Source organism: Colossoma macropomum, unplaced genomic scaffold (assembly GCF_904425465.1).
Source record: "Colossoma macropomum unplaced genomic scaffold, Colossoma_macropomum, whole genome shotgun sequence".
Taxonomy (NCBI): Eukaryota; Metazoa; Chordata; class Actinopteri; order Characiformes; family Serrasalmidae; genus Colossoma; species Colossoma macropomum.
In genome coordinates this window covers 7,281,563-7,293,700 of record NW_023494800.1, presented here as the reverse complement: position 1 = coordinate 7,293,700, position 12,138 = coordinate 7,281,563, and the positions used below count along the sequence as shown (strand labels likewise).

At 40.5% G+C, this 12,138-nt stretch overlaps 2 protein-coding genes across 2 annotated transcripts in view; both read left to right on the top strand.

Moving 5' to 3' along the window:
• Positions 1-5,162, top strand: part of LOC118820491 (drebrin-like protein A) — an 18,823-nt gene extending 13,661 nt beyond the window's left edge. Inside the window, exons 7-12 of the mRNA XM_036588850.1 lie at positions 328-479; positions 2,338-2,392; positions 2,542-2,616; positions 3,643-3,763; positions 3,870-4,790; positions 5,113-5,162. Coding sequence (XP_036444743.1) covers positions 328-479; positions 2,338-2,392; positions 2,542-2,616; positions 3,643-3,763; positions 3,870-4,790; positions 5,113-5,162 — 1,374 coding nt within the window. The remainder of the gene's footprint in view (positions 1-327; positions 480-2,337; positions 2,393-2,541; positions 2,617-3,642; positions 3,764-3,869; positions 4,791-5,112) is intronic.
• Positions 5,163-6,039: 877 nt separating this feature from the next.
• On the top strand, positions 6,040-11,861 carry LOC118820561 (glutamic acid-rich protein-like). The gene is made up of 2 exons (XM_036588920.1): positions 6,040-7,718; positions 10,604-11,861. The coding sequence occupies exons 1-2, from the start codon at positions 6,044-6,046 to the stop codon at positions 10,912-10,914; spliced, it is 1,986 nt and encodes a 661-aa protein (XP_036444813.1). The 5' UTR covers positions 6,040-6,043; the 3' UTR covers positions 10,915-11,861.
• The last annotated feature ends 277 nt before the right edge of the window (positions 11,862-12,138 follow it).

The window sequence follows — 12,138 nt, the reverse complement described above, 5'->3', positions numbered from 1 at the left end:
AATAGAAAAAAACATAAAATATAAAACATGCCATAAAATTTGATGTTTTATTTCTTTCCAATATGTTAAATTCTGCGAATAAGCAGTAACTGTGTATTTAAATGTGCATTATTGTGTTCTCTGTAGAGGATGTGTTCATTTATTAAAAGACACAAACATTTATTAAAAAACAAAAACATGTCATTTGACTAGGGGCGCCCAAACTTTTGCATATCATTGCATAAAAAGCCGCTATACCTCAGATTGAGAGTTTTGGAATATCATCCACTGTCAAAGGTGATTCTGGAAATCCTTTGTAGTTCTAGGAATTGTGTATGTTTCTCACAGAGAGAGGAAGAGGAGCGTAAAGAGGAAGAGCGCCGGAGGGCAGCAGAAGACAGGAGACGGAGGGAGCGAGAGAGAGTGCAGCAGGAAAAGAGGGAGGCGGAGGAGCGGGAGAGGAGAATGAATGAGAAACTGAAGAAGATACAGGAGCAAAGGTTCAGCACAAATCACTTTACCACGTAAACACACTGGCTTTAGACTAGAGACAAAAAACATGCTAAAACATGGGGTCTGTGTGCTGCTGTGAGTCGCACGGTAAAGCCTGAAATCCTGTAAAGCCTGAAATCCTGTAAAGCCTGAAAAGAGGTGTCTGGCCATTTCAATGGGAGTTTTTTAGACTGCATCATATGTCTTTATGTATTAATGATACACACACAGGCTGAAAAAGAAGGTCCAGCTCGATGTTTAGGCCTCAAATGTAAAATCAACATTACATTGATGTAGATATGAAGATAATAGTAGATCATTTACTCACATCCTTCACCAAGTTTTGACTGAGTTCTCTTTGAATATTCCTTCAACACACCCACAAACATCAGATTCATCCACTCTGGGAGTCTTTGCCCAAATTGTACATAGTGTAGCTTTAAACATTTGAGTCCCTTAAAGTCTTTAAAACACCAAAACCTGAATCGTCTGATTAAAAACACTTAAAATGATTTTACTGAAATATGAAAAATGAGTGCTAAATAGTGTGCAATCCTGGCAACAATTAGCAGTGCAGACATGAAACAAATTCAAAACCTCAGTGTTTCTACAAAGATGTTCTTTGTTCTCCCTTTAGCCTCTGTACTAATTTACAATACGAGTACACTGATTAACTGTAATTAAGAGAGTAATAAACATTACTAAATGGTTAAGTAACGTAGCAATCTTTGTAGCAATTAACCTGCACATTTTTGTAGATATTATTAAGGAGATTATTTATGTGTAAATAAATGTAATTCAACAATTGAGACAGTAAGAACTAATGAAAAATTTATTGAAGTCTACCATAAAGTCACATAAAGTCTTCATTAAATAAAGACTAAAGCTTAAATATCTACCTTATGGACACTTCATAAATGCACAGTGAGTATATATATATATACACTATGTTTATATACACTCTGGGTATGTCAAGGTATATCATATTTAATTCATAAAGTATATACTGGTCATGTAATATTTATTGAACACTGCTGTGCATTAAAGAGTGGTTTTTAAGAGATATGTGCCAAAGAACATTACATAATTGCATAATTGTTAATATTAAGTAACACATTCAAAAAGAACTTTATATACTGGGTGATTCAAAAAGATTCATCAGTTTTATCAGTTATTTCACTTGTAAATCATTACAGAGCAATGCAGTAAACTGTAAATGGTTAAATGAGCATAAAGTTTGTTATGTAATTTCACAAGTGCTCAATATGAACCTCCTCCAGCTGTGCAGACAACATCAACGCCATAGTCAAATTCATCCCGTACTCGATTGAGCATGTCGGGTGTCGTTGTACTCACAGCTCTTTCAGTGCGATTTCAAGCATCTACATGAAGACCATGGAGCCTGTCCACAGATATCAGCATTTACCAGGAACTCTTTAATTCATCCTGGCACATAGATGACTGATAAATGGTAGAGCGAGTATTGCTCTGAACACTTTCTCTACCAGTTCAGATGATTTTTGAGATTCTTTTGGAAAATGACTTTATTTGACATCATCATTTGACTTTATTATGACATCATCATAGACTTTAATAAATTGTTCATTAGTGCTTAGTTCTTACTGTCCCAATTGTTGGGTCACATTAAAGAACACATTAATAAACTTCTAATTGATTAATTGAGATATTACTTAACCATTTAGCGATGTTTATAAACTACTTAATAAAATGTGAAATAATATTAGTTTCTGCATCATTAGTTAATGATTGGTTGCGACATTAGTATTGCTTATTAATGTTTTATGTACTGTAATTGATATTAAATCTTTCAACAACAGTCTAACTGCAGGTGTCTTCTGATTTCAGACGGTTACAGGCTCAAGCAGAAGCGGAGAAACACAAACAGGAGCAGCTCAAATGGGTAACTGTGTTTACTTTAAACTTGAAAGATGAAAACTTTCTTTGAGGAGCAAATTCAGCACTTGAAAGCAGCACTGAATAAATAACTGTTGGTGAGTATTTGTTTATGCTGTGTTTCCGTGTGTATTTTTGTATGTGTGTGTGTGGCAGGCTCAGCAGCAGCAGCAGTTTGAGGAGGAAATGAGATGTCGGTTCGCACACTCCGAATCAGTGGAGAAAGCAGCCGTGAGTTTCATCAGAAACACAGTACTGTGTAAAAGTCAGAGACCCCCTTCATTAATTTAATTCCCAGTCAAAATGACCATTAAGTACAAGTTATTCATTTTAAGAAGATATTTCTTAGATTAGACATAATCTAAGAGATAATCCATGTGCATGAGGAAGGAGAAAGTCAAAGATTAAAACAATGACTAGAAGCAACAGAGAAAATAGGACTCCTAACAACCACTTGGAAGACCTGGCAGACCAACAAACCTGCCCCCATCAGATAAACAGCACTTAAAGCTTTCATCTTTGAGAGAGAGGAGAAAATCAAGCTGCTTCAGATCTGAAAACATCCACAGGTGTTTCTGTCCATCCTTCCACTGTGAGAAGACGACTCAGCGCTATGGGTCTGAAAAGATGTGTAGCTGTCAAGAAGAACCTCACTGAGAAAAGGAGACGGACACACCAAACAAAGAAGCTGAACAATGGACTGACCACTCCAGAGTCCAGACCTCAACATCACTGAATGTGTTTCATTACTTGGATCGTGAGAAGCAGAAAATGCAAAACCAACTTCTAAGACTGAACTTTAGAGGTGTGGAAAAAACATCCCTGTAGGTTTCTTTGAAAAAATGAAAGTGAGTCTCCTCAGATTTATGGAAGCTGTAATAAAGGCAAAAGGTAGACACACTAAAAACTGAAAGAAGTGTTATCTTTAGTTGTTAAAGCTTCTGTGTAATGTTTTCTGCTTTTTTTCTGAGAAACTTAATAGATACCTGAATAGTCTGTTATGGTCTATTATGTCTATTATGGCCATTTTAACAGGAAATTAAATAAATCTAGGGTGGTTTCTGACTCATGAACATTCGATACATATTGTTGAATTATTTTTGAAAATCAATTATCAGTCTTAACTGATATGTACTCATATGAAAATGAAATATTATGAGATATTAAGTCAGAATTATGAGAAACCTCCTCATTATTGACATTAAAACTAAATGGGCTTCCATTCTGAGGTGGTGTAATCCTGTTTATGTCCTGCAGGAGGCAGCAGCTCTGGTGTCTCAGCGCAAAGGCAATCCGAGACAGTTTTTCAGACAGCTCTCACTGTCCTCATCTTCATCCTCCAACACCCAACACACCCCACCCAACTCACCACGTACAGGTGAGGGAGAGAGAGAGAAGAGAGAAACAGAGAAAGGAGGAGAAAAAGAGTTTTTTGTTTATTAGACTTACTAAATGCAGACTTTGATTATTCTTTTTTTTTACAGTGAGGAGTTCTACCAGGAAGTTCCATCGCAGTTTGACTGACGCCTTTATCTCCATTAAATCGTCTTCCTCCTCCCCCTCTTCTCCCTGTAGCCCTAATCCACTCTCTCCTTTCTTTCCTTCGACTCCAACATCGCAGAGCCCCACAGCACTCGGTCACAACACACACACCCAACCCCTGCACACACACTCTCCTCCAACGGAAGTCTCTCCCTCCATATCTCCATTTCACTCAACCCAGAGTCCAAGTGGACAAACAGTGGTCTCTCAGTTGCCCTCTAGTGGTCAAATAGTAGTAGAGATTCCTGAATCAGTCATCATTCTCCAGCCGTCTTCATCAATAAACACGCAAATGTCATTAACTGAAATAGTTGAAAGCTTGGATTTTTACCCTCGTCCACCCACTGCAGACTTCGAAGCTCAAAGTCTGGACCAATCAGAAAGCAAGATTTTGGTACATCCTCAGCCCCATTCGTCCAACTCTGTCACCCAGAATTCTGTTTGTGATGCAGATCAGTCGGACAGCCAGATCACAGCTCAAGTCCAGGCTGGTATCAGTTCTACGCAGCCTCCGCCCACAGCCCCATCACGGCCTCTACCTGCACTGCCAACGCAAGAGTTCATCGTTTCCACAGAAGCAGAGGGAAAAAGAGAGAAAGATGATGGAGAGAAGGAACAGAGTGAGGTCATGGACACACAGGAGGATGAGGAAAAAGCAAGAGAGAGGAGGAGAGGAGAAAAAGAGGAGAACGAAAAAAGCCTGGAGGCTTGGGTGACTGCTCAGGCATCTATGATATCCATCCCTGAGGAAGAGGGGGATGATGGAGAGATGAGAGAGGAAGAAGAGGAAAATGTGAGAGAAAGACATGAAGTAGAGATGAGAGACAAGGAGAAAGAGAAAGAAGCAAGAGAGGGGAAGGATGGCGAGATGAGAGAGCAGGAGGAGGAAGAGGAAAAAGTGAGACAGAGAAATGAAGGAGAGATGAGAGAGGAGAAAGAAGAGGAAAAAGTGGAAGAGAGGAAGAGTGGAGAGATAAGAGAGGTGGAAGAAAAGGAAAAAGTGAGAGAGAAGGATGAAGAGATAAGAGAGGAGAGAGAAGAAGAGGAAGATGTGAGAGAGAGAAAAGAAGGACAGATGACAAAGGAGGAAGAAGAGGAAAAAGCGAGAGAGGAGAAGGACGGAGAGATGAGAGAGGAGGAAGAAAAAGAGGAAAAAGCAAAAGAGAGGAAGGGTGGAGAGATAAGAAAGGAGAATGAAGAGGAAAAAGTGCAAGAGAGGAAGGATGGAGAGATGAGAGAGGAGGAGGAAGAGGAAAAAGCGAGAGAGGAGAAGGATGGAGAGATGAGAGAGGAGGAGGAAGAGGAAAAAGCGAAAGAGGAGAAGGATGGAGAGATGAGAGAGGAGGAAGAAGAGGAAACGGCGAGAGAGAGGAAGGATGGAGAGATGAGAGAGGAGAGAGAAGAAGATGTGAGAGAGAGAAAAGAAGGAGAGATGAGAGAGGAGGAAGAAGAGGAAATGGTGAGAGAGAGGAAGGATGGAGAGATGAGAGAGGAGGAAGAAGAAGAGGAAAACATGAGAGAGAGAAATGAAGGAGAGATAAGAGAGGAGGAAGAGGTGAGAGAGGGGAAGGATGGAGGGATAAGAGAGGAGAAGGAAGAGGAAGAAGCAAGAGAGGGGAAGGATGGAGAGATGAGAGAGGTGGAAGAAGAGGAAACGACGAGAGAGAGGAAGGATGGAGAGATGAGACAGGAGGAAGAAGAGGAAATGACAAGAGAGAAGAAGGATGGAGAGGTGAGAGAAGAGAAAGAAGAGGAAACAGCGAGAGAAAGGAAGAATGGAGAGATGAGAGAGGAAAAAGAAGAGGAAACGGTGAGAGAGAGGAAGGATGGAGAGATGAGAGAGGAGGAAGAAGAGGAAACAGTGAGAGAGAGGAAGGATGGAGAGATGAGAGAGGAGGAAGAAGAGGAAACGGTGAGAGAGAGGAAGGATGGAGAGATGAGACAGGAGGAAGAAGAAGAGGAAAACATGAGAGAGAGAAATGAAGGAGAGATAAGAGAGGAGGAAGAGGAAACGGTGAGAGGGAGGAAGGATGAAGGGATAAGAGAGGAGAAGGAAGAGGAAGAAGCAAGAGAGGGGAAGGATGGAGAGATGAGAGAGGTGGAAGAAGAGAAAACGATGAGAGAGAGGAAGGATGGAGAGATGAGACAGGAGGAAGAAGAGGAAATGCTGGGAGAGCGGAAGGATGGAGAGATGAGAGAAGAAGAAAACAAAGCCGAGAAGGTTGAGAGCCAAGTGTTGGGAGAGAGGGATGGAGACGAAAAGGGGGAGGAAGAAAAACTGGAGGAAAAAGAAAAAGACCTTGAGCCTCAAACTGCCACTCAAGCATCTATGATGTCTGTCGATGGGGTTGATGGAGACAAAGCAAGGGATGAGAATAAAGAAGAAAGGGAGAGTGAAGTGGGAGAGGGCAAGGATGGAGTGAGAAAAGAGACAGAAGAAGAATCAGCAGAGGAGAAGAGAGAAGATGAGACGAATGATGGGAAGGAAAGAGAAGAAGGACAAGAAGAGGCACCTAGAGTGAAGGAAACAACAGATGGAGAGATGAGAGAAGGTGTGAGGGATGAGAGAGAGAAACAGGATGGAGAACAAGATCAGATCGTGGGGGAGGAGATATCAGCAAGAACGGAGGGAAATAAGGGTGGAGATGAAGAGAGGGAGAGCGAAGGAGAAAGCCAAGGAAAGATGGAGCAGAAAGAGGGAGCGACAGAACCTGAGAAAAGTGCTGAAAGAGAGGATGCTGCAAATGAGGAAGTGAAGAACGAAGTGAACAACAAAGCAAAGAACGTAGAGCTCAATGAGGATGAAAGAGGGACTAAAGTGGATGGAGACAGACAGATGGAGGAAGAGAAAGAGGCAGAAAGGAAGGAGTGGGAAGAGCACGAAAGCCAAACATCGCAGTTAGAGACAGTCAGTACGGAGCTTGAGAAAAGTGTGGAAAGGGAGGATGCAGTGGTCGAGGAGGTGAGGAATGAGGTGACGAGCACTGAGGAGAGAGGCGAGAGAGAAATGGATGAAGACAAACAGGTGGAGGAAGTTGAGGAGGCAGGCGGAGAGGAGGAAAAAGAAGATGAAGATGGAACGAAGGAGAGTGAACAAGAAAGCCAAGCAAAGTCAGAATCAGTGGCGAATGGGGCAGCAGAGGAACAAGAAGTGGACAAAGTAAAGGCCGTTGAGATTAGCGATGAAGATGCAGTAGAAGAAAGAGAGCAAAACGACAAACTAAGACAAACTGAGGAAGAAAAGAAAGAAGAGATAAACACCTGTGGCCTCTCCCACACTGTCCAAGAGTCAAAAGACACTGTCCCAGACACTTTTGCTGAGGAACGAGAAACAAATACTAAAGATACCGATGAGGAATTCGCCTCAGCTGGAAATTCTATCCAAAATGAGGATGCAGATGGCTTGACCACTGAGGCTGACTCAGATCCAGCTGTTTCAGACCACCTGACTGCAGCTTTTGCGGAAAACATGGTTGTAAACATTGTGGAATCCCTTGCTACTTTAAATGACCCATCAATTACTGTTTCTGATGACAAACGTCCAGACTTAGAGGATCTTCTATGCAGCTCCACTGTGGACGAGGCCCATGAGGCGGTCTCTGAAACTGAGGAGGCACGTGAAGAAGTGAAAGAGAAAGAAAGCGAATCAGCAGAGGAAGAGAATGAAATGGATGAGACGGATTGTGGATCACCAGAATGGCACACTGCTGAGCTCAAAACCCGTCCCATTTACGCAGAGATGATTGAACAGCTGGACCGCGAGGATGTCAGTGATGAACCTCAGGACACAGGTAACGATACTGAATGAGACTGATTTACGTTCGCGGTCCACTTTATGAGGTCCACCTACATTACAGGTCAACTAAACTATAGAGGTGTGCAGTTGCAGACTGTAGCCCATCTGTTGTCATGGAAGATATATCGGCTGCCCTCTACCCCCTTTATGAAAAAGATCTATAGTAATTTCTACAGGATTCATATTAATATCTTACTGACAGGAATTACGGTCATTACCATAGTTTACCACAAGATTAAATATTATTATAAAACGTTATAGTTCCGGTCCTAAAATCTGATTGGCTGAGCAGCATTCATAACATTCATAACAAATGCATGATATAAGTGCAGAGCCGAGATATGAGGAGCTTGGCCTCTTCTTATTTCCCCCATTACATCAAAAACATGACTGTTAAACGCCAGAGGGTGTTCAATGAATGGCATTGAATGTAGTTAAATGGCTAAAAATGAAATGTTGAAATAGTTTCTAATCACTCGCCCAGAACTTTCCTTTAATTTACGAAGGTAGAAGGATGTATTTCACTAAAAAAATAAAGAAAACGTACCAGTACATTTCCTTATTTTTTACAGCAAGCGGGTTTTGGGCAGCAGAACACTGGCGTTGCTGCTACTCAGTAGCTGATTGGTTGGCGAGCGGAGCAGCTCATTGGCTGTTCGTGCTTACTGACGTCATGAACGTACATGACATGCCGTTTTAAACTTATATAACTCGAATTGAAAAGCTCTTAAAAATATAACAGCAGTGTTAAAATGTTTTATGCTGTTCTGTGTTTAGAAAATTAATGTATTATTTTATATTAAAAATGTTTAAGCATTTATAAACTATGATTTTGCTCAAATGCTCCATATTAGCCCATTCATTTTGGACTCGCTCGGGAGCGCCCTCTAGCGTTTGAGAAACCCAGAAGACATTACAGAGTGTAATTCTCATCTCTACAAGTTCTCTGATAAGGGCACCCATGACCGCTTCACAGCAACTGAACTCTGTATCACTGTTCCACGTCACGAAAAACCTTTGTGCTGTTAAGGGAATAATCTTTAACTGTGTTACTGCTCTCTTGACCACTGAGTATATTGATGAAGTAAGAACTCACAACTTATTTTCTTTACTAGAACTGGGCTGGTCAGCTAGCTAACAGGCTAAAAGATAGCTAACATCCTAAACAACTCCATCATTAATATCACAGGCTTGAATTAAAGTACTTACAGTATGATTCACTGTAAAACAGCAGTATAAAAGTCTAAAGAACATCACTTCAATAACTTAAACGCTTCAAATGTCTGTGTTTCAGTCAGAAGTCGCATCAAACCCAGACTGAATCCCAAACGACTCCATATTTTCTAAAAAGTGTGCTATGAGACTTCAGAACTTCTAGTTGTGGAAGTGGATGTGGCTGAAACCGAAATCACTGTTTCTTAGCTATATTTGCACTGTTGGGCTGCAGGATCCAGTATTTCAATTCCTACGTAGTGCACTATGTAGGGAGCAGGGAGCCATTTGAGATTCAGCCCCAGCATGAGAAGAGGGGCGCTGCTGGATTGGCACTATATATGACTCGCGGTGGTCATTTGGTGACCAAAAAGTTCTTATAAAGTGAAGGTTTGCATTAAACAGTGCTGTGTTATCGTATATTCATTGCTATATGGAAAAAAGTTAAAGGGTTCATGAAATGACCGCAGTAGCAATGGGTGACCAAACGTATTTGTCCTCATGCAGCGGTCCATGGTTGCTTGGCAACGATACCATACTCAAGGAACTACATTTCTGGGCAGAATACTTATTTTTGTCGATTATTATTAATAATGAATTATTTTCTAAAAACTTTGCTTCATCATATTTTTATGTTGGCCACCATTTTATAAAAGCAATAAGCCACTTGATTTTATCATTTTATCACTCAGCATCGCGTTGTGCCTAACAACACCCTTCCCCGTGATAAAACTGCAGTAACACAGCCTCTCCTGGCTTATTGCTTTATTATAAAATAGTACTACAGGAACATTATACTGATGAAAAAATATTATAGATTATAATAAAATATAATAGAAATCTTAGTTTCTTATTCTATCACTATAAATCCTTTTTGTGAAGGCCCATTCATCATTGGTCAGTTTCTGCTCAACGAAGCTCTGTTGACCAGATATCATTTGGATGGTAGATCATTCTCAGCACAGCAGTGAGTGTATCAAACACAACGGTGCTCCTAAGGTTTTTCCAACATCAGCGTCACTGCTAGGTGGAGAGTGGACCACCACCCAAAAATATCCAGTCACGAGTGGCTCTGTGGTCTGAAACTGACCACTGATGAAGGGCTAGAGGATGGCTAACACAAACTGTGCATCAACAGATGGGCTACAGTTTCTGTACAGCAGCCAGGTGGAGCTACAAGTGAGGGGCTTCTAATAAGGTGTAATAAGGTTCTTTAGTAAAGACAATGACTCTATATAGAACCATGAACACTTACAGAACCATTTGCATGCTTAATGGGTTCTTTGCATTGTAAAAGGGCTCCTCAGATTGATTGAGAATGTGTTCTATATGGTTCTATATAGAACATTTTTGAAAATGGTCCTATATAGCACTAAAGGGTTCTGCTACTGTGACAATGTCAAGCTTGTAACAATAGATGGACCCTTTTTAAAACCACATGCAACACATTGTCCATCAATCTAAAGAACCATTTCATAATGCAAAGAACATTTTAAGCATGCAAATGGTTCTTTGAATGTTCATGGTTGAATCATTGTCTTTACTAAAGAACCCTTGAAGAACCATCTGTTTTAAGAGTCCAGTTTAGACCAGCATACTTTTTCAGCAGGGTTTCTAATGGATGTTTATGCATTAAATGATGGGATTATGTTGTTTTTTACTTCACAGATTTTATCACAAGCACCGATTCAAACCAGCTCACTTTGAGTTCAGAACCGGACCCAGTCCAAGATATGAGCGACGTTGAGGACGGACAAGAAGCGTTTTCCCTGTCAGCCAAAGATCAAGCCAGTTATGAAGAGGCCCGGGAACCTGAGTTTGACTCAGACAGTGTGGAGGAAGCAACTGAACAAGCATTTCTTCCAGCCAGTGATATTAACACTAAAGTGATGGACACAGTAACTATCACAGACACAGCCAGTAAAGACAAAGCCAAAGAGGAGGACAGGGCACTGGTTCATATAGATTTAGACCAATGAAGAGGGAAATGAGGAGCTACATACTGTATATGACATGGACTGTTTTAGGGTTAATGATGTAATGAATGACATATTTTAAAAGAGGAGCTCAGCAAAAGATTGAATGTTCCAGAAAAGGCTGATCAAACAGTTTTTACAAGTTGTGTGTTTTGTACTCAAACTACGAGGCAAATGTAGACCTGGCTAACAAGCAGAGGTGGGTACAGTAGCCTATTTCAGAACTCAGGTAAAAGTATTTTAAAACATGGCACAAGTAAAAGTACCTTGACAGAAAACAACTGAAGCACAAAAGTATCAGGTCAAAAAATCAACTTAAGTAGTAACTCATAGAAGTGCAGTGGAACTAATTACTAAATCCAGCATTTACCAGCACGACTGAAGTTTGTACAGCTCGATTCTACTCTTTTTCTTATTCGTACGGCCTAAAATAAAATGCTAAAGCTCCAAAGTCAGAGCTGTGACTAATCACAAGCAGTACAGATGCCGTTACCAATAAAACATCATGAAATTAAACCCAAAAAAGTAACTAGTGACTAAATATAAATGGCAAAAACATAGAAAAGTAGATTCCTTTACTCACTGATATACTCGAGTACAAGTGTTGTGGCTTAAAAATACTCAAGAGTACAAATCCATTAATGTTTTACTTAAGCACCGGTACTCGAGTCAGTGTACACACTTAAAGAAGATGGTTCTTCAAGGGTTCTTTAATAAAGAAATTGGTTCTACATAGAACCAAGTACACTCAAAATACCCTTTGCATGATTAAAGGGGTCTTTGCATTGGGAAATATTTCTATAGATTGATTCTATATAGCATTAAAAAGGGTTCTTCTATTGTCAAGCTTGTAACAAAAGAACCCTTTTTGGTGTTATAACCCTTTTCAAAAAGGTTCTATATAGAACCATCTACAGAACATTCTCCATCAATCTGAAAAATGCTTTCATGACACAAATCTTTTAATCATGCAAAGGGTTCTTTGAGTGTTCATGGTTCTGTATAGGACCATTTTCTTTACTAAAGAACCCCAGAAGAACCATCTTTTTTTAAAAGTGTACTTGGTTACTACCCACCTCTACTAACAAGCAAGCAGCTACCAATAATTAATTAGCACAGCAAAAACTGCAGGCCCACATCTCACACTCGCTACAAGCTGTTTTACGAGGTCTTGAACAGACTCGCTTTTGTGGTTTCTGACACTGTTGTTTAAAGAAATGGACAAAT